The sequence below is a fragment of the Corythoichthys intestinalis genome, chromosome 10 (genome assembly GCF_030265065.1).
Source record: "Corythoichthys intestinalis isolate RoL2023-P3 chromosome 10, ASM3026506v1, whole genome shotgun sequence".
In the NCBI taxonomy this organism is placed as follows: Eukaryota; Metazoa; Chordata; class Actinopteri; order Syngnathiformes; family Syngnathidae; genus Corythoichthys; species Corythoichthys intestinalis.
Genome location: NC_080404.1, coordinates 34393641 through 34414200, shown reverse-complemented (window position 1 = coordinate 34414200; position 20560 = coordinate 34393641). Strand labels below are relative to the sequence as shown.

The 20560-nt window shown below is 37.6% G+C and overlaps 2 protein-coding genes across 6 annotated transcripts in view; one reads left to right on the top strand and one right to left on the bottom strand.

The window, feature by feature from the left end:
• Positions 1 to 15610, bottom strand: part of nckap1 (NCK-associated protein 1) — a 36451-nt gene extending 20841 nt beyond the window's left edge. The window contains exons 1-7 of one of the 4 annotated variants that reach the window (XM_057848708.1): positions 15283 to 15610; positions 10218 to 10235; positions 5768 to 5878; positions 4320 to 4412; positions 4189 to 4245; positions 3964 to 4106; positions 3761 to 3851 (exon numbers count right to left, since the gene is read on the bottom strand). In XM_057848708.1, coding sequence (XP_057704691.1) covers positions 3761 to 3851; positions 3964 to 4106; positions 4189 to 4245; positions 4320 to 4412; positions 5768 to 5878; positions 10218 to 10235; positions 15283 to 15390 — 621 coding nt within the window. In that variant the 5' untranslated portion in view covers positions 15391 to 15610. The remainder of the gene's footprint in view (positions 1 to 3760; positions 3852 to 3963; positions 4107 to 4188; positions 4246 to 4319; positions 4413 to 5767; positions 5879 to 10217; positions 10236 to 15282) is intronic. The other 3 variants (XM_057848709.1, XM_057848710.1, XM_057848711.1) reach the window with 3 other exon arrangements.
• LOC130923193 (dual specificity protein phosphatase 19-like) overlaps positions 14857 to 20560 on the top strand; it is a 49953-nt gene continuing 44249 nt past the window's right edge. For both annotated transcript variants that reach the window (XM_057848712.1, XM_057848713.1), the window contains exons 1-2: positions 14857 to 16436; positions 16763 to 16997. In XM_057848712.1, the coding sequence (XP_057704695.1) occupies positions 16781 to 16997 (217 nt within the window). In that variant the 5' untranslated portion in view covers positions 14857 to 16436; positions 16763 to 16780. The remainder of the gene's footprint in view (positions 16437 to 16762; positions 16998 to 20560) is intronic.

Below are 20560 nucleotides of genomic sequence, written 5' to 3'. Positions count from 1 at the left end.
GTGACTGTGTCTTAAATTCTTGGAAAAAATTTTACATACAGTTCGTGGCGTCCAGGTGAGTTTAATTAATTGCAAATACTATGCTGTTTTCCTGCTGAGTATGTACTAGTATTATCACGATGAAAATGGTGATGTCCTTGTAGACTCTACAGTGGGATGGCGTGGCTCAGTGGTAGAGTAGTTGTCCCCCAACCCAGAGCTTGTGGGTTGGATTCTCTGCCCTGATGAACTCGCCTAAGTATCCTTGAGCAAGATACTGAACCCCACATTGCTCCTGGTGTTGCGTCACCAGTAGGTAGATGGCGATGTAAAGCGCTTTGAGCGCCTTGAAAGGTGGAAAAGCGCTATACAAGTATAACATCATTTACCACACAGTTTAAAGCTCGTCTGTCATGTTCATTCGAAATTGTTGGAAACCTTTATTTATTTATTTATTCATTCATGGACTAAAACTTTTGAAGTTAATAGACGAAAACATTTTGAGAATTGATTGAAAAACGAGATGAAAATTTTTCTGAGTTTACGTTGACTTAAACTTGAAGACGAGCACATTTTGAAATACTTAAAATTTATATATTTATGAATAAGTATTTTCGTCCTAAAGACTAAGACGAAAGTTAAAATGGCTGCCAAAAACAACACTGGTATTTTGGTGGAAATAAGCAATTCAGTGGCTGCACTTCTACTCCTGTCCAGCAGCTAGTAGTGTGCAGCAGCATTGCCTTGCAGTCTGCTGAAGTAACAACATTAGACTAATCCGAGTAGAGATTTGTGTACGTCACCCTCTCGTGGTCGTTTGTATTAGTCCTTTTATAAATCTAAAATTTTGGCTTTGACTGCAAAAAACGGAGCCATGGAATATTTAGAATCCTGTATTTAAGCAGGTCTGGACTAAAGCAGGTTTGCACTAAAAAATGAAAATGTTATAAAGAAAGCCATAAGTTGTTCAAACATAAAACAAAAACATTTTTATTTTAGTGTTGTATGAGGTTTCAGGAATAATTTGTGATAAATGTACTTATTTCCATTTTGATCTGTTTTTTCTAAAGTGATATACAAATATTGCAATAATTGTCTTCAAATGTAGTATCAGGATTAATCGAGATCGACTCCAGTCGTGACCTGTGAATTGTGACACGAATCGCATCGCCAGATATGAGGCAATACACATTCCTACTAACTAGCATCATGCTTCCTTTGTTCATTTATTCATTTTGCTTAGCGGTCTGGGTTGTCATTGTGATGTTGCCACTTTGAGTGTGTTTAGTCTCCACCTACTTGTGTGAGAATTTCCTTATCCAACAACAATTGAGTTTCCAAGTATAGCAGCATGCACTCTGAGTACATTGTTGAACGCTCCTTTAGATTTATTACTTCGATAGCATTGCTACGTTTCCGAGGAGGTATCGCTGTAGAAGAGCGATTTTAACCATGGTTGGTTGGATATATTTTCAAAGAATGGATATCCACAGTTTGCCAAGATAAAGCTCTCGGTTGCTTGTGCGGACTAAATTAGCTGCTTTGGACTTTATTAAATACTCTGATAGGGATGAAAAACACCAATTTCATTTCAACATGATTAAAAAAAAAAAAATGCTTCTTTCAACTCCGATACAATATTTACAGTTCTTATAGTCAGTCATGATTTGACTTCAAGGGCCTTCGAGCGATTTGATGCATTACATCCACATCGAACACAATAAGTTACATTTCACATAAAGCTATAAAATAATACAAATAATTTTTGACATTTTCCCCAATTTTTTTCGTGAAACATTTCAGACAATTGAACAAAAAACATTCTTTTTGAAAAAAGGGCATATATAGAAGATGACTATGTTGATCGAGGTTTGGTGTTTCAATCGATTGATCGGATTGTTGCTTAACCAATCAATGTATCGATCCAGAAAGATGTGTCTTTAAATCCCTACACTCCAGGGATTTCATCGAATAAGAAGGCTAAGTCAAAGAATAATTTAATGCTATGAATTGTGAGGCATATAAGGAGTCCACAGTATGCTAAAATGAGGCTTCTATGCTAGCATTGACACATAGCTAGCCATTTTCACTGAGCACTCAGGGGAATTTATGGTCTTAGTAGAGTTTGTCCGATGCTTGGTGTACAGGAAAAACAAGTTAAGGCTAAGTGGTTTGACAGATTTAAAAAGAGCAAAAATTGTGCTACCAACCTGCTGATATACTAGGGCTAGTTCAAGCACAGTGCAGATTGTAAGAGCTACGGAGCAACAGTAAAGAGTACATTTTAATTTCGGATTTATATTAGGGCTGTCAAAATTATCGCGTTAACGGGCGTTAATTAATTTTTTAAATTAATCACGTTGAAATATTTGACGCAATTAACGCACTAGGCCCGCTCAGACAGATTTAAATGTCAGTACAGTGAAAGGCCAACTTGTTAATTGTGTTTTATGGAGTTTTTCCGCCCTCTGCTGGCGCTTGGGTGTGACTTGCATATGTTATGTGGCGTAATGTCGCCCTCTGCTGGCGATTCAGTGCAGCTGATTATTTGGGTTTCGGCGCGCTTTTCTGACGTGATTATATGTCGACGCGAACTCACACTAATAGACAGTGCTATTCAGACCAGCTAGCGTCCGCATCCAGTATTCAGTGGCAGTTCTCATAGCCCCATCACACTGTTTGTGTCTAATACATGCATCGCTTGTGAGTTATATTCCTCCTTTGTTTATATTCATGAGCATTAGATAGTTATTGATGATGTGTATTTGAGTTTGTTCACATATATGGTGAAATGCAGTTACATTGTTAGATGCTTGTGAGCTAATTGGCTAGTGCTACTGCTCACATGGACACGTGTGTATACATTTTATGTTATTTTGTGATTTATGCAAGTTATTGACACATTGCCTTGTTATTTTCAGTTTTACAAAAATACAAGAAACATGCTCCTGTCAAAAAGAGATGACTTCAGTAAAGCCCATGCAACTTTGCCACACCGTCTAATTTCTTTTTGGAACTTATGTTCGCTATCTGTCAATTTGTGTACTCACACACATTGAGGACAGAAAAGGGCTACTAGTTTATTTTTTGATTGAAAATTTTACAAATTTTATTTAAACGAAAACATTAAGAGGCGTTTTAATATAACATTTCTATAACTTGTACTAATATTCATCTTTTACGAACTACAAGTCTTTCTATTCATGGATCCCTTTAACAGAATGTTAATAATGTTAATGCCATCTTGATTTATTGTTATAATAAACAAATACAGTCCTTATGTACCGTATGTTGAATGTATATATCCATCTTGTCTTATCTTTCCATTCCAACAATAATTTACAGAAAAATATGGCATATTTTATAGATGGTTTGAATTGCGATTAATTGCGATTAATTACGATTAATTAATTTTTAAGCTGTAATTAACTCGATTAAAAATTTTAATCGTTTGACAGCCCTAATTTATATAGTTATATTTCTTAAGGGTTTTAATGTGTTCAGACTTTATCTGTTTTATTGTTTTTTATTTGCTGTCTTGACTTTTAGCGTGATGCGTTTTTTTCTCTCTCTCTCTCTTTTCACCTCAATTTTATTATCCTATGATAATTTCCTGCCTTTTATTTATCATGAACGATATTTTTCGTGGTAAAGTACTTTGGGGACCTTTTGAGGTTTTTGTAAAGGGCTATATAAGTAAATCTGATTTGATTTTAATTTGTACTTTTTTTATAATTAAATTGTGGTGGTGTCCCTACTAGTCACATGCATTGTATAGTACCTTGCCATGTGGGACAAACTCCTCCATCAACTTCTTTAGAGGGTTCTCATAATCCACAATCATCTGGCCCAGCCTGGGGTACTCACGGTCGCTGCCACAAACAAACACAAAGAGATACACAAGTTAGAAGACACACCACTTAACTCACAGGTTAGAAGACCCGCGATTTAATGTACGTCAAGTTTTAAGTGTGTTTTGTTCACCTGGCTCCATGCGTCATCTCGTGAGCGTAGTTGTACAATCCAATGATGGCTTTCCTCTCCTCAATACGTGACAGTATGATCATGAGTGTTGTGTAAGTCACCACCAAGTCTAGGTAGTTCTTGGTCAAATCAAAGTTCACCGTCTTGATAGGGCAAAAAAACGCAGTCTTGTCAAGTCCGACAAACTTGCACCAGGAGATGAAATCCAGTGATTAATGCACTTACAATGTCAAAGAATACTTGGCACGCATCAATAGTGTTAAGCAGCTCACACACGTGGTCCTGTCAAATAGTATGAATGCGTTCATTTTAGCAATCAACATAATCAACACCTGAAAATTGTTGAGACTTCCAACCTTAAATTCCATGACATCTACAAAGGTAAAGTAGTACAGAGCCAAATTCTTCAGTATCTCCGACTTCTCCTTTTGCAACTGAGCGAGCTGTTGCTGTAACGTCACAGAGTATTCAAATTAGAACGCCTGTGGAAGACTAAATGATAATAGACTGTTATATAACACCAACACTCATTTTAGTTAGACTGAAAAACAACAACAACAAAAAAACATTATTTTTAGTTAACAAACTAGGTGATTATAAACCACTCAAAATGGACACATTAACATTTCCTTGAATTAAATAGTTCCAACACTATTATTCTTAAAACTAATATAATATAGGTTACTATATATTTTTGTCAAAATGTACAAGATATATGGTGGCTGAAAAATGTATGAGGCAAACTTTAAAAGTTAAGTGAACTATTGTCGCACAATTTTAAGATTTAGTTTCTTAAACTGGGTTCTAGCATTCCTGTATGGAGTGTCCAGGAAAGAAAAAAATGAAAACACCATATTGATTTCCTCACACATTCCCCGCCAAAAAACAACAACAACAAAAAAAACACGTCTTTTAACAATCTGTAGGTATGAATTTTAATGCTTGCTGATTTTATGGACGCTGGGATTGGCAGTTTTAGAGAGCTGGGTTCTAGCATTCCTGTATGGAATGCCCAGAAAAAAAATGAAAACACGATATTCCTCACACATTCCAAAAAAAAAAAAAAAATCATGTTAACTTCACTGAGGTTTCTTAATAATCTGTAGGTATGAATTTTAATGCTTGCTGCTTTTATGGACGCTGGGATTGGCTTCTCCTGCCAAAAGCAGATTAAACTGTTAGCACACAGGGTGCAAAGCAGGTGATTAAAGCATCCACAGACACTTGGTAGATGCACTAGACTAAAGAACGTAAAAAATAAATAAATAAATAAATAAATAAATAAAAAAAGTGGCCAGCCGAGCAAAGCAAATGGGCAAAAAATAGCCTCAAAACATTAAGAAACAGACAAATTACAGTACTACAAAACTCAAATGAAATACACAAACTTACCAAAAAGCACAAGTCCGGAATAAGCCAGGATTAGCATGCAAAACAAACACACAGAAACAGAAAAACAACATAAGAGACAATTTTTGCACATTTATATCGAATAAAGCTGTTAGCCAGACACATAAACACATCCACACGCTTTACAAAAGCACACACGCCGCAAGCTAAAGAACCATTTGGTACAGCAAAGTAATGACACTCACACACTCATATAATTTTTACTCGGTTTTTAAGAGCAAATGTCGCAGTCTTTCCAAACACCGGTTTTACTACTGCCTCACACACACAAACAAAAACATAAACATAAAATGCAGCAGTTTCTTCAAAAATCTGGAAGTAACTTACATAGAGATAATAACCATTTGAAATAATGGACACCTCAGGATACTAATCAAGCTGCAAGCGCACTCACATTGTTGTTCCGCGTCTCCACAGCAGGGAACTTCCGCACGATAAACTTCACGGCAGACTCCAGATTCTTGTCCACCAGGTAGGAGGGCTTGGCCTTGGGGTCTCCACATGCCTGAGGAAGTGAAGACACAGGAGGTGAGGAGCATAGAAGCAACTCTTTTTATTTTTCCAATATGCCGTTTCATGTAGTAGCTGACTTCCTCTCAGCATAAAACTCAAGAGAATTATCCTCGTGGGTGACTGACCAGTCTTAAAATGACTACATGAAGAAACAGACACAAACTGGACATGCTGCCCTGTGCGCCGATACATTGGATGCAGATTCCAGTAAAATTCACACTAGGTAGCGTTCCATTTTGTACTGAAGTTACAAGAATGGAAAGTTTTGCATGTCTGTCTGTGGCTTTCATGTTTGTTTAATGTAGACTTTTACAAACTCGGATACTGTATAAACCCTCAAACGATGCTTGTGCAGGATCTACTTGAGATAAAATAGATGCCTTGCTTTTCCCAAATGCATCTTAGGAAAAAAAAATCGGTTCATGTTTGGGTTATTTGCAGTTTTTCACCCAACCACCCGCCTCCATTTCTATGTATCTATTTTTCATCGCAATTTCAATGAGCGTAGATAGTTCTTAAATGTTCACTTTTCGCAGTCAAGCCCTATCTTCCATGAATAACAACTAGCAGTCTTTTTCTCCAATCTACAACACAATACCTACAGTAGATACTATTTTTGGAAGTACGATAAATGCTCTTACTACAAATTAAATTTTACGAACACCCTTTTATTCCTAAACAAATATATTATAGACATACATAAAAGGGCAAGACTTAATGTGTAAAAAAAAAAACAAGTTCAAAATGAATTATGACCAATTAGCTCTCTATACTGGTTAACTCAGAACCTAAATACAACAATAAGTCCACAATTAATGCATGTAATTAATCAACACTGAGAAAAAAACTGAACTAGGGCTCCAAGGATCGATGCGCATACATCCTTAGGATACACCTACCAAATTTCAGTCTGATCCGTCCACGAATAATGGAGTAGAAATCTTACTTAGTGTCCTCCACATGAACAAGAAGACCAAAATGGCCTACATAAAAATTAACCTGGGATGTTCAGGTGGAATGGAAATCTCAGCTGTTTAGCCGCCACACCAGCAGATAGCGCTTTGTGTAACTGTAGCGTTTGACTTGTGTAGAAGATGTCTCACCGTTTCTAAAGACAGCAGTTTCAAACGAGTAAACCGTGAGTCTGGATTTGGCACATTAAATTAAAACAACTTTTGAGGATGGAAGGAATGTGATTGCTTCTCGATAACAAGTATGGCAAATTTTATCTTTTTGTTAATAAAGATAAAAAATGAGAAACTCCATTGCGAACTGCATTCTGAAATATAAACCTCGCCAAAGTACACACAAGTCTGCACAGATGCATTCTCAATAAAATGGGTGATACAATACTTGGTCTGACACTGATGACGTTTTCAAAGTCTATAAGACCATTTACAGTAGTGCGCATATTGAAAAACGGCCTCTGATTGGTGGGGCACGAGAGCTCATGCATCATGGGAAGTGTTTTCGTGAATGGTGAGCAAGCTGTGGTTCATGCATGTGCAAAAGACAGACAGATAGTAAACGAAAAAATAATTTAATTTGCTTTATATTGTGCCTTTCAAGGGACCCAAAGACAATCGTCGTAGAAATAGTAGAAGAATATCACACTCGTGCTGCTGAGTAGAAGTTATATGCAACTGTATTTGATTTACAACACGGCAGAAATAAGGAAAAAACACAAGCTTCTTTACACAGACACACCAGAAATAATAGTGGAAGAATAACTTCAAGCTCATTTTTACCATCTGCTAAATAAGATGCGATAATGCTTATGCAAAAAACTATGAAGTGAAATGGACCAAGTGAGTATACACAAGCATACAGGCTAAATATGTTGACTTCACTAATTGGCAATATGGTAATCACCAGTGAAGTTTAATGAAGAACTGAAATAGCATTTTCCTCTCTTTTACAAAATAAAAAGTCAAGATATAAAAAAAAAATGAAATGTATATGTTGATTGGCCACACCAGGTAAGTAGAAAAAGAAATGTCGTGTCTCGGACCCAATTGACCTGACAATACTCCACACATAAGAATAAGGTTACAAATGATAAAGGGTAACATCCTACAGTACAAGTCTCTATATCTTCCTATAATGGTATACTGAATTGTCGCACAGTAGTACCATTAACTTTTACTTAAAACAGAAAAAAAAATCCCAGAAAAAATAATGGTGTTTTGACATACTCCGGACAGAAAACTTCCAACACTGATCATTGTTAAAAAGACAAAAGCACTATTCTCCTCAGGGCAAGCAAACTGTCTTTTCGCCGGCCAAGCAGACAACAGACAAGCTTTTAAGATGTGACAGTTGCAGTCAACATATAGCTAACTGATCTCAATCCACCCGACAGAACTGAAATTTTTCTCCAGGCCACCACACACACATGCTGCTGAGATCACAATCTGAATACTACGCGTCACGAAATGTTGTTACAAGTGAGCAGTGATGCTACAGGCTGTAAAAGAAAATGCTTTCTTTTCTCTGTTCCAATGATTGTGCAACACTCTTAGTGAAATCCAATTTGACGACAGACGTATTGTGGATGCAATGTCATGGCACAGGAGCTTCCCACATGCACTTTGAGTCAATGACTGACATTCCACATTCAATGGAAACACCTAAGTTCGGCATAATGATTGTGTACAGAAAACAGGTCGTGTGCCAAAACATGCAAGAGCTCAAAATGCTCAACTGTAGAACATCTTCATGTTGTTATCACGTGTAGTTCATTTAGCATCAATTTGGTTAAATGACTACTGCAGGATGTCATTGGCATGGAGAACTACAGTGCATAAAGCTGTCTGGCTGAATGAAGGGAGGAGACATGGATGAAGGGTAGGAAAAAGGGAGGGAACAATGCAGCCAATGGAGGAACGGCGTGGGAATAAGTCGAAGTGGCGATGAGGAGGGAGGGTTGTTGCCAGGATACCAGAACAGACCTTCGTCTTGCCTCCACTAGCAGCTGATGCTGGCCTTCTTAAAAGGCTCCACATGTCAACTGATGTAACACCTAACTGAAAATGGATGACTATATTTTAACTTTAATTGTATCATTTTATTTTTACATTTCTATACAATGTTATGGATGTAATGTTTTTTTTTATATCAGTAAGTTTAATGATTTGAAAGTAACTTAAGCGTAATGGATTCCATCACTTAAGCCCTAAAAGGTTGCTTCCTTAAAGGGCTGCAGGAGAACGAGGAACACAAAGTTAAAATGAAGCTTTAGAGAGGGACATTTATCACATTTATTAGATTAATGTCTACAGTGGAAACTTTTGGAAGGTAAATAGATTCAATTGAGGTTCCATATTCTGGCAAGTTAGTGTTGATTTACTTGTCAGTCACAACACTGTTTTGATATACTAATAGAAATAAAGGTTGCAGAGTTTACTGACTGCTGTCCAGCCAAAACTTGTAACCAGTTCATTATTTAGTCCAATGAGAATTGAACTTTAATTTTTATGTTACTTATGATTTAATTTTATTCAGTTTTTTTGCACATTCACTTTATTAATTTGTGATTATCCTTATGGTCACAATCAAGTTAAATGTTCTAAAGAAAATCTCATGAAAATCTTGCACTTTGTTTTGCCCAATCATGGCTAATTTGGCAATTGCACTCAATGAAAAAGTAAAAAAAAAATGTTCGTGATATGCTAAATAGGCCACAATAGACCATAACAAAATGCGGGGAAAATATGTTTATAGTTTTGTGCTTTTATTTTGAAGAACTCATTTTTTTACCAGAAGTTACTCTGATGTTTCCCAAAATTTTTAGAAAGTTGTGTTTGTACAGGCAAAATACTGCCATCTGGAATGGGTTGAAGTCATCAATCTTAAATATTGAACCTGTTCATTAACATGTAAAAATGTTCATCTGTGTGGGAAGCAAAGTAGCAACACCATCAGCTAAAACTTGAAACTGAAGATTACCAACCAGTGACTTGACTGATGAACAACAAACCAACATGTCTTATACAATGTATTTGTTCACTTTAAGATTTAAATATTTAGGCCCTTTTTACAACTGTTTTAATCCTGTAAATTGAGTTTTTAATCATGACTGAAAATGTAACATTCACCTTCAACTTTCCTGCTTTTCATTACATCAAATTTGATAATTTGGCAAGTAGGGCAGATGTGAATGGTGCCCACAGTCATCAATTAACACATGACAGAGGACCAACAGATCAGTAAAGGTAGCCAGGAATGGTGAGAAGGGGAAAAGGGTAGGACAAGGAAGGCGTCGAAGAGTTGATGAGGGAAGGAGGAAGGGATAGGAGGTTCATCAGTGGAAGGTGATAAACTTTGCAAACCTTCCAAACTTGTCCTTGCTGCATAGGAGAAGGGGGAAGCATTGGAACGGAGAGAAGAAGAGAAGAAATCAAAACCACCCAGACAAACTGCTCAACACACACATGCATTGTGTTATACACACGTGTTGCTGCATTGCTGCAGTTATCCACAACACAATAAAAAGGACACACGCCGCACGAGCATGCGATCGCAACTTAACACTTGTTTAACGCACGCTGACTTCCCGTTAACGGACAGAGTGGCATCCTTACCTACGCACTCGCCGGGAATTAACACATCCAATTTGGGTGCCAGAATAATATGGCCGACACTTGGCGGCTAAGCGTCAAGACAAAGTTAGGCCCGTGCCTGTTTTCCTCTAAAATTTTGGGGATGGCTGTTGCTTAGTAACTGGGAGAAGGCGAGTGTTCCCTCGGCGTCTGTGCGACAGGCACTTGGCAGCTGCTAATGTCCTCATACAGCTTTGGAACCATTGTCTCTCTATTAAGTGCATTCAAAATTACAGTGGAACTTTGGATCAACTCATGGATTTAATTAAATCAGAGACTCCATTATATAGCTGGGCACTATTGAATAATTTTAGTATCAAGTATTCGCTTAACTTTATGTGAGGTGAAGGCAATATTTCTGTCCACCCGGGATCACCATCATCATGTCAAATTGTAGTATTGCAACTTTAAAAGAGAGGCCGGCCTTGGTGGGTGAGTAACATGAGCAGCAGCAAATGAGAGTCGAGAGTTGGCTGGTTGGCTTAATATCATTAAATGAGAAGAACCGAGCAATCATTTCATATGCTACCTTGGCAATGTCTCTATTTTCATGACTCAACTACTGTATCTCCTTCATTTCAGTTTTTGTTTAGAGGATAAATTATATGTGTGTGGTTGTTGCCAGTAACCCCCCCAAACCCTTCAGGCCATCATATCAGCCTGGGGCCAGGCTCTATATTCCACAACATTCTGTGCAACATAGTAGCACATTTAGTTGATCCCAGAACAGTTAGAAAGTAACAAAGCACATACCATTTGGGGGGGGGGGGGGGGGGGGGTGCAGTGCAAAACAGTCCATCACACCAACACAAAATGTAAAAAAAGTACAACAGAGATGGTGAAATGCATAGAGTAATGTGAATAATTTATGTTTAAGAGGGATGCACGCAGATGAGCAATCATTAATGGTAATTAGATCATACTAGATGACTATAAAAGATTAAGTTTTTACGAAGTATATTAAACTGATCCGATATACAACTCTCCGCAAATTCACCTAGACTCAGCTGTCTGATAACATGCACGGATGGTTGTTTGAGTTCTATTTTAGGAATTCTAGGAGGTTGTGTGGAAAAAAGTCAGGCATTTCTGGTTGAACATGCTGAGGGAAAATGAAAATGAAATGACCAGGAATTAGGAAAGACTGAAAGGGCCTATTACAAAATAATAGATCAAAAGGTTGTGTTGCTAAGTGTGTCCAAAGAGGACACACAATTAAGAAAGATCTCTTTCTTTATTATCGTTATGAAGATTTGTAGTACTAATGAATGCGAGTTGTAGTAATATAATAGAGAGACAAGTGTGAGCAAACCAACTACAAACTAAATGGCTTCTTTTTTCTATCACTGGGACGATCGACTCCTCCCTTCCTTTAAAAACAACAAAGCAGTCAGACTCTTCATATAAGAACACAAGACTTCTCTTTTCCCTCACAAAGCAGCATTCAAGACTACACAAACATTCACTAAAACATCATTACAAATACTACTATATTATTTACACAATTTTAATTGCAGTACTTAAAGGCAAAAAGAGTAACACAACAGCTATGATGACAGGACATGGCCTGCCTTTCTCCAATGAATACTGAATATTGAGCTAACTGAATGCACACAAGAACAAACATCACAACAAGTCATGCAAATATCTACACTCAACACTTTTACTCAACAGCCTCCAATACAAGAGTTGTAGTTGTTACCGTCTTTATAAAATACCTCTGAAATCCACCATAAGAAATAATTGAAAAAGTTTCTTAGTACATTTTAGTTTATTGGTTTTCTGAATAATAATGTTAAAATTGCACTTATACAGTATTTATGTTGAATTAATAGAGCAAATGATGATATTTGAAATGTCACAGAAATTCTGATACATGTACTTTGAGAACCCTCTAGGAATTTGTGGCCATACAAGCTTATTAGCTGGATACTTTTATCTGAAAGTTTGCAGCCAATTAGAAAAGGGGATGTACCTTATTTTTCGGACTACAGTGGTACCTCTACATACGAATTTAATTCGTTCCAGGACCTTGTTTGTAAGTCGAAATGGTCGTATGTCGAGCAGGATTTTCCCATAGGAATACATTATAATTCCATTAATTCGTTCCAAAAGCCTAAAAACATACACTAAATTCCTAATAAATACTGCTGGCACTGTTACAAATGGCAATTAAACATAGAAAAACAAATAAGTTATAAATAAATAATTCAGAATAATATAATAATAATAATAATAATTAATAATTATTCCTGTAAATAATGTAACGAATCGGATTCTAATATGGCGGACACTTTTTACTGTCCCTGAACGCACCGCGAAGCTGACGTCTCAGTGAGATAGGTCGGTGCGGTAGAGATAATACTTTCGTTTTCTTGAGAGCAGTCAACTGCTTAAGACAATGGGCGTTTTGTGTTGGATAAGTTCTTAAATAAATGATAAAAACATGACGAAGCTGGCGATTTCCTTGGCAATGTTACCACAATAATAATTGTCACCTTAACTTATAAATAGTGGCGAACGGTGGTCGGAAGAGGACCATGGAGCTGTATTGTTGAGCCAGTTCAGGGACGCGCACACCAAGCTCATATTTTTCTATAACTTGCATCTTCATTTCAAAGGTAAGCATCACTTTTTTCCTTGTTTCTCCAACTGTATCAACTTTTTTTGAAAACTGTGTTGATTTCTCACACAAGAAAATCCACCATGCGTTTGTTTGCAGTGCTGTCATGTCGTTGTATTTCGAGCAACTCGTCGGATGTAGAAACAAATGGCGGCTCAAATTTTACGTCGGATGTCGAAAAGATCGTGTGTCGAAGTGATCTTATGTAGAGGTACCACTGTATAAGTTGCATTTTTTCATAGTTTGGCTGGGGGTGAGACTACTCTGGAGTGACTTATGTGTGAAATTATTAACACATTATTATTTCATTTCACATGTTATTTAGGTGTTTTGGAGTGACACTGATGGTTTGGTAAACTTGTTAGCATGTTCTTTATGCTATAGTTATCTGAATAACTCTTAATAGCTATGTTACGTTAAAATACCGGCCACGTTCGCATTTAGTTGTTCATGCATCAAGTAACATTATCATACTCTACACTTATTCAGCATGTTGTTCTGTATTGTATTTTTATTTTAAATTGCCTTTCAATATGACATATCTGTTCTATGTGTTGGATTTTATCAAGTAAATTTCCCCCCAAAATGCGACTTATACTCCGGTGCGACTCATAAGTTTTTTTCCCTCTTCGTTGGGCATTTTATGGCTGGTGCGACTTATACTCAGGTGCGACTTATAGTCCGAAGAATACGGTACAAGTAGCAGACAAAACAAAAGCACCAGATAACCTGTTTATTTAGATACTGTACTGTAATTTTCGTACTATAACGCCCCCCCCCAAACACACACACACACATTTGCTTTGAACCATGCGCCTTACAGTCTGATGCATCTTATTTATGGATTTTGACAGGCCAATGAGTTGCATGTCTTTTGGTGTAAATGTCCCATAAGACAGTATGGACACCTACGGTTTATAGTCTAGTGTGGTTTGTAATGAACAAATAGTTTTCTTGTAAAATTTGGTCTATGCATCTTATAGTCACGTGCCTAATAGTCAGAAAATTGCAGTTCAATTATACAGTACTGTTAACCTCTGATTTGAAGGTGTGTATTCACCAGATTATCAATAACACAATCAAGTTTCCAAAAAGACAACTTTTCTGGGACAAAAAACTCCCTTTCTCCAGATGCCACCATTTTCAAAACTTGCACTGTACTCAAGCTGAAGTGGCCAGTCCACTTTCACAAACTGACATTTTAGGAAATCTTGGCCATGTTGCTAATTATACAGACTGCAGGACTCAAACAAATTGAAGCTGACCAAGTTTACAAAAGGAAGAATTTTTGCTAGATGTCTTATATTATCTCATTGGGTGTTGTATGCAATGACTTTGAAAACTGGCAGTATCAGTAGTAGGGTAACTATATAAGATACGAATACTATGTGTAAAATAAAAAACAAACCGTAAATTTGGGTGAATTTACACAAATGACCTCAACATGCTGTTTTATTACGTTAAAATGTGTAGCCTACGTTTATTATTGGCCTATGTTTGTGACAGGGTGTAAAGAAGCAGTGGAGTTCCTAACATGATTTTGGTAGTACTGATAGCAGGCAGCCCAACAGGGCGAAGCCGAACTTCAGCAATCCTCCTCCGGCATCTCGCCGTCGTGAGTTAGGCGGAGCCCTGGCTCGTTAGCCTAGCCTAGCATAGCCGACACCCTCCGCCATTAACTCAACATCAAGCGACGCTCGCTTGGACACAGGCCCCGACGCTTGTGGTTGCCAGGCCATGGTGGATATTTGCTCGTCTTTGTTGCCGTTTCTTTATTAATTAATAACTATATCTATATTTTTGCGTCTGTGCGTAGTAAACGCCTCGAATTCCTCGTGAATAACCTCTCGGGCGCTAGGAGCCAACATTACCGCAAGCTAACGCTGTTAGCAGTAACCGTGCCCACCTTCAGCCTGGGAAGGCAAATTAAGGCCAATTCACGTTCTAATTCACTTCGTTATGATTCAGTCCATATCGGGTAATACATGGATCAAAACTAAGTATTGCTAAATATCTCTATAGTTTAAACATAATGCCATCTAATCAAGTATTCATACACTGACGTACGATACACTAGTGGCACCGGTTCTTAGGTAGAGATGTTCATATCCATTCAAGTTAGTCCGTGTTCATAGTGTGTGCATATATTCATTTATGTGTGAGTGTGCGAACCTTTTTGATGTTGTAAACACGGGTCAGCATCCCGATGCCCCTGTCGTTGAGGATGGTGAGCTTTTCGGCCAGCTTCTGCTGGCTGGGCTGGATCACTCCCCGAGACATCTTGAAGCGCCTCGATGAAATCCTCCCAAAAATCAGTCGAGAAAGAAAAGCAGTGCTATAAAATCACAAACGTCCGCAATCTCGGCTGCTCGATTTGTGGCGTTTGTGAGAGAATCAGATTTGGGCCATGATCAGATAGCCGAGGACAGCAGCAGCTTCCTGTACTCCACCCACCGTCGCTCCAGCCGCTCGCCGTGTTTTTTTTTCTCGGTCACTAGGATGAGAGAGGAGGCGTCCTCGTTTCCACATCGTGATGCATTCATGGTCAGTGCGCATCATTGGGCCTCATTAGTGTTTGCATCACAAGCCATCACGACCCATGATTGTACTGGTCCAGTGTTTCCTACATCGAGGCAATTCTGTATCCCCCCATTGTTGAACTGTATATATGATTGGTAGATTCATGATGTCACCAAAATAATACGAGTACGCACGGAAAAGTCAGCCAAAATATGTTCACAAAGATTCATTAACAGTTATAGAAGACGCTTGTTTTCAATTGTTACTGCTGAGGATGGCCCAAACATCGATTATGTTTAGAGGAAATTCATTTTGCAAAGAGGACCAATTACTGTAGCTTTAACCCACCTACCCCCAAATACAAAACCAAATGGGAATTTGAGATTTGTTACAGCAAACACAATTAAAACCAAAGGGCAGAATTAGGGAGGAAATACTTTTACATCTAATTAAATCAAGTAAGATGTTACAAGTTTACGTTTGATAGGTAAAAATATATGCGTGATTTGATTTAGTTACAGTAATACTAATATTAAGAGTACAAAGTCGAGGGGGAAAATGTTCTCCCAATTGATTTTCTTCATTCCTACTTTTGTTTAGGACTCTGAACGCTTCATTCTCCTACGTACTTCCGGTTCTTCTGTCAGTGTGTAAATGCTAAATGCTGCGTATTTTGCTACTTAGTGTTTATTTTTCTCTTTAAGTCCTAACAGCACCTGCTGAAATGGAAAATCAAGGCTTGGAACAGAGATTATAGCACTGCTTTGATGGAAGTCATACCAATAAAATCCTTGTGTACACTGTAGGTGAGTATCCTATTGTTTATATATTGTGTATATATACAGTATGCATATATATATATATATATATATATATATATATACTTCCATTATATTTTGCACTTTTCTGCAAATAAGCAGATTTCCATGGTAGATTGAGAAACCTCCACGAATTGTACTGAAGAAATTCTGCGTAACATATACTGTTATAGTTTATTTTTTATAGTTTGCTTACATCAAATTTTGTGGATGCAAGCATTCACACAAACAACTTAATGTTGTGCCATCTTTTATTTTAATTCATTTATTTATTTATTTATTTTTCAAGCTTTGCCATCTTTCATCTCTTCCAGCCCTGTTTAACTCCCGTTATGTATTCACTGTCCGGGGAAATCCAGGGCTTCTCCAAAAGCCGCCTTAGAAAACAGTGCACTCGCGTTACCACAGTGACGGGCAGGAAGTTGTTGGAGAGGAGCACCGATGGAGGACTACAAGTGGAGGAGCTGGAGGAGGGAAATGGATGTGGATTTGTAGAAGATAAAAGCCTTGACCTTCAAGTTGGAATGGTCCGACCTTACTTATTGTTGGGTGAGAAACACAACAACAAAAAAAAACCTGCCTAACAATGGTTTTGTCAATGCATTTAAGGGAGCCATGGATAGAAAGACTTGTACACTTGTAAAATAACTTGATATTGAAACCCCTCTTGATGTTTTAGTTTTTCTACAATTTGTAAAATTAGTTAACTAGTAGGTAGCCATTGTTGTTGACGTCACAGGTCGGTGACATCACATGGTTACGCTGCTGGGCTTCTAGACTATGACTCTAGCGACATAAAAATGTGATCTGTTCAACCATTTCAATTTGAAGCCGAGAAGAACATTAATGAGCGTGACAGCGCTGTCAATATTTCACAAAAAAAGCAAAATGAACAGGAAAGACGGATGAGACGACAGTAGACAAAACCGATGTTCTGCCAAAATGTCCTACACCGGCGAAACGTCCGAGAAGAGGCTAATTTGACATCCAAAATACTACCGTGTGCTTTCAGCTTGTTTTGTTTAGATGCATACATATAGAACATACTGTACTCAAGATGCCTTAAGAAAATACTTAAACGTAGTAATATCAAATAAGGTTGGTTAAATATGCTATGTGACTAATGTGGTCAATAGATCAACAATCTGCTTTATAGCTACCACAAGAAAACACAAAGCTTAAAAGTGTGACAGTGAAACCCATTCAAAAAGTATTTTTTTAGGCAATGAAAAGGTAATAAAAGACTCAATAAAAACACAAATAGTAAGTACTCATTAAGTCCGAGGTTCCTTTAAATAACTTTAACTGTAGCTTGATAAGAAATAACACTTGTTCAGTGCAAGCTGTGTCAGAAGACTCCCTATTTCTATCTATCATTTATTATTGCCTTTGTTACTTTTTTTTGGTTACTTTGTTACTTAAAGACAATAACTATTACATTTTAGGCATCTTAGTGCATCAACATCATCTTAAATGGTTTTTCCCAGAAGTAAACAGTCAGACAAACACGCATGAAGTTAATATTATACGTAAGAAATTGCTAATAAAATAAAACGAGGTAACAAATTCATGTACATATTGCAATTTTACTGAATTACATTTGTATGACTGTATTTCATATGTATGAAATAGTATCTGAACCATTTGGAATTTCTTACATTTCTGCATAAAATCACCATCAAATGTGATCAAATCTTTGTCAAAATCACACAGATGAAAGTACAGTGTCTGCTTTAACTAAAACCACCCTAACATTTATAGGTTTTCATATTTTATTGAGGATAGCATGCAAACAATGACAGAGGGGGGAAAAATAAGTAAGTGAACCCTTTGCCTAAGGAGACTTAAAGAGCAATTGAAACCAATTTTTACCAAACATTTCAAGTCAGGTGTGTGCCCAATCACTGATGAGTGGTTTAAAGCTGCCCTGCCCACTATAAAACACACACCTCATAAGAAATGTCTTGATGAGAAGAATTGTCTGATGTGCATTATGGCTCGGTCAAAAGAGCTGTGTGAACACCTTCGATTGTTAATTGTACAAAGGTGGGAAAGGATACAAAACCATCTCTAAAAGTCTGGATTTTCATCAATCGACAGTCAGAGAAAGAGTCTACAAATGTAGAGAGTTTGGCACTGTTGCTTCTCTCCCAAGGAGTGGCCGCCCACCAAAGATGACGCAAAGAGTTTAGCATAGAATACTCAGAGAGGTAAAAAAAAAAAGAAGAAAAAAAAATGTAAGCGTGTCTGCTGAAGACTTAAAGAAATCACCGGTACAGTCCAATATCTCTGTGCAAACATATCAACTATATGTAAAACTATGGCCAAGAATGGTGTTCATGGGAGGACTCCATGGAGGAAGCCACTGCTTTCTAAAAAAAACATTGTTGCTCGTTTAGTTTTCGCAAAAAGGCACTTAAACACTCCACAGAAGTTTTGGAAAAATATTTTATGGACTGATGAAACCAAAGTTGAATTGTTTGGGAGTAACACGCAACGTCATGTATGGAGGAAAAATGGAACAGCTCACCAACATCAACACCTCATCCGCACCGTGAAGCTTGGTGGAGGAAGCATCATGATTTGGGGCTCTTTTTTAGTCAAATCTTTTTAAATGGTTTTATCACAACTAAGCAACATATACCAACATGTATACGAACAAACAAAAACAGAATATTAATGCTATCCAAAAATGGACATGGAAGCAGCAGTCAGTGCGCACACACTCGATGACAAAAAAAAAAAAAAAAATAGACAAACCATACACAAGTACATAGTCTGGGCAGCAAAATACGGCTACTTAGTTTAGTTTGCACTCCAAAGACTCAGGGGGAACACAGGCTCTATGGGTAGGTAGGTCGGCAAAACTGGACAGCACCTGAGCATATTTCTAGGGGGTATATAGATTCAGCATTATTTTCAAAGCAATATATGGGAATCTGATTGAATTGGAATTGAAGCTAAAGGGGATGGAGGCTTCTAGAATAGATAAAGAAGCGAGGCTGTAACAGCTTGGATGGTCATTAGAGCTATGTTTTAAATTCAGTCTGAAAAAATATTATAAATGGCTGCCATGTTTTTTCATAGGTCTGGAGAGAACCATTAGCAACATGTCTTAAATGTTCCAATTTTAGATTGGCCATTACGTCTTCAATCAACCTCTTAAAATAAGAGGGCTCAGTTTTTTTCCAATTAAATAAAATTATGCACCTAGCGAGTAAAGTAATAAAAGCTACTGCATTGGCCTGGTGAAATGACACTAACATATTTGATGGGACGATCCCAAACAACGCTGTTGTACAGTTCGGCTCAATATTCTTGTTACATAAGGAGGGCAGTGCAGTGAAAATCTCTCTTCAGAATGTATAAAGCTTGGGACACAACCAAAACATATGGCTCAAATTAGCTGGGGTGAGGCCACATCTTGGGCATGCTGGATCGATTTGGGGCTCTTTTGCTGCCTCAGGGCCTGGACAAGTTGCAAGTTGCAGTTCATGGAAGAATGAAATCAAACGTTTTGCAGGAAAACCTGAGGCCATCTGTCAGACAGTTGAAGCTAAAAAGAGGATGGATTCTGCAGCAAGACAATGATTCAAAACACAAAAGTAAATCAACTTCTGAATGGTTTCAGAAGAACAAAATACACGTTCTGGAGTGGCCAAGTCAAAGTCCAGACTTGAACCCCAATGAGATGCTGTGGCATGACCTAAAGACAGCGATTCATGCCAGACATCCCAGGAATCTGACAAAAATACAGCAGTTTAGTAGAAAGGAATGGGCCAAGATTAGTCCTGATCGATGTGCCAGACTGATCTGCAGCTACAGGAAGCGTCTGGTTGAAGTTATTGCTACCAAAGGGGGGGGGGCACTAAAATTTGAATTGTGATGGTTCACTTACTTATTTTTCCCCCTTCTATCCTTGTTTGCATACTATACTCATTAAAATATGGAAACCTATAAATGTTTGTGTGGTTTTAGTTAAAGCATACACAGTTTTTTCATCTGTGTGATATTGACAAAGGTCAGATCACATTTGATGGTGATTTTATGCAGAAATGTGAGAAAACTCAAAAGGTCCGGATACTTTTTATACGACTGTACAAAATATTTCT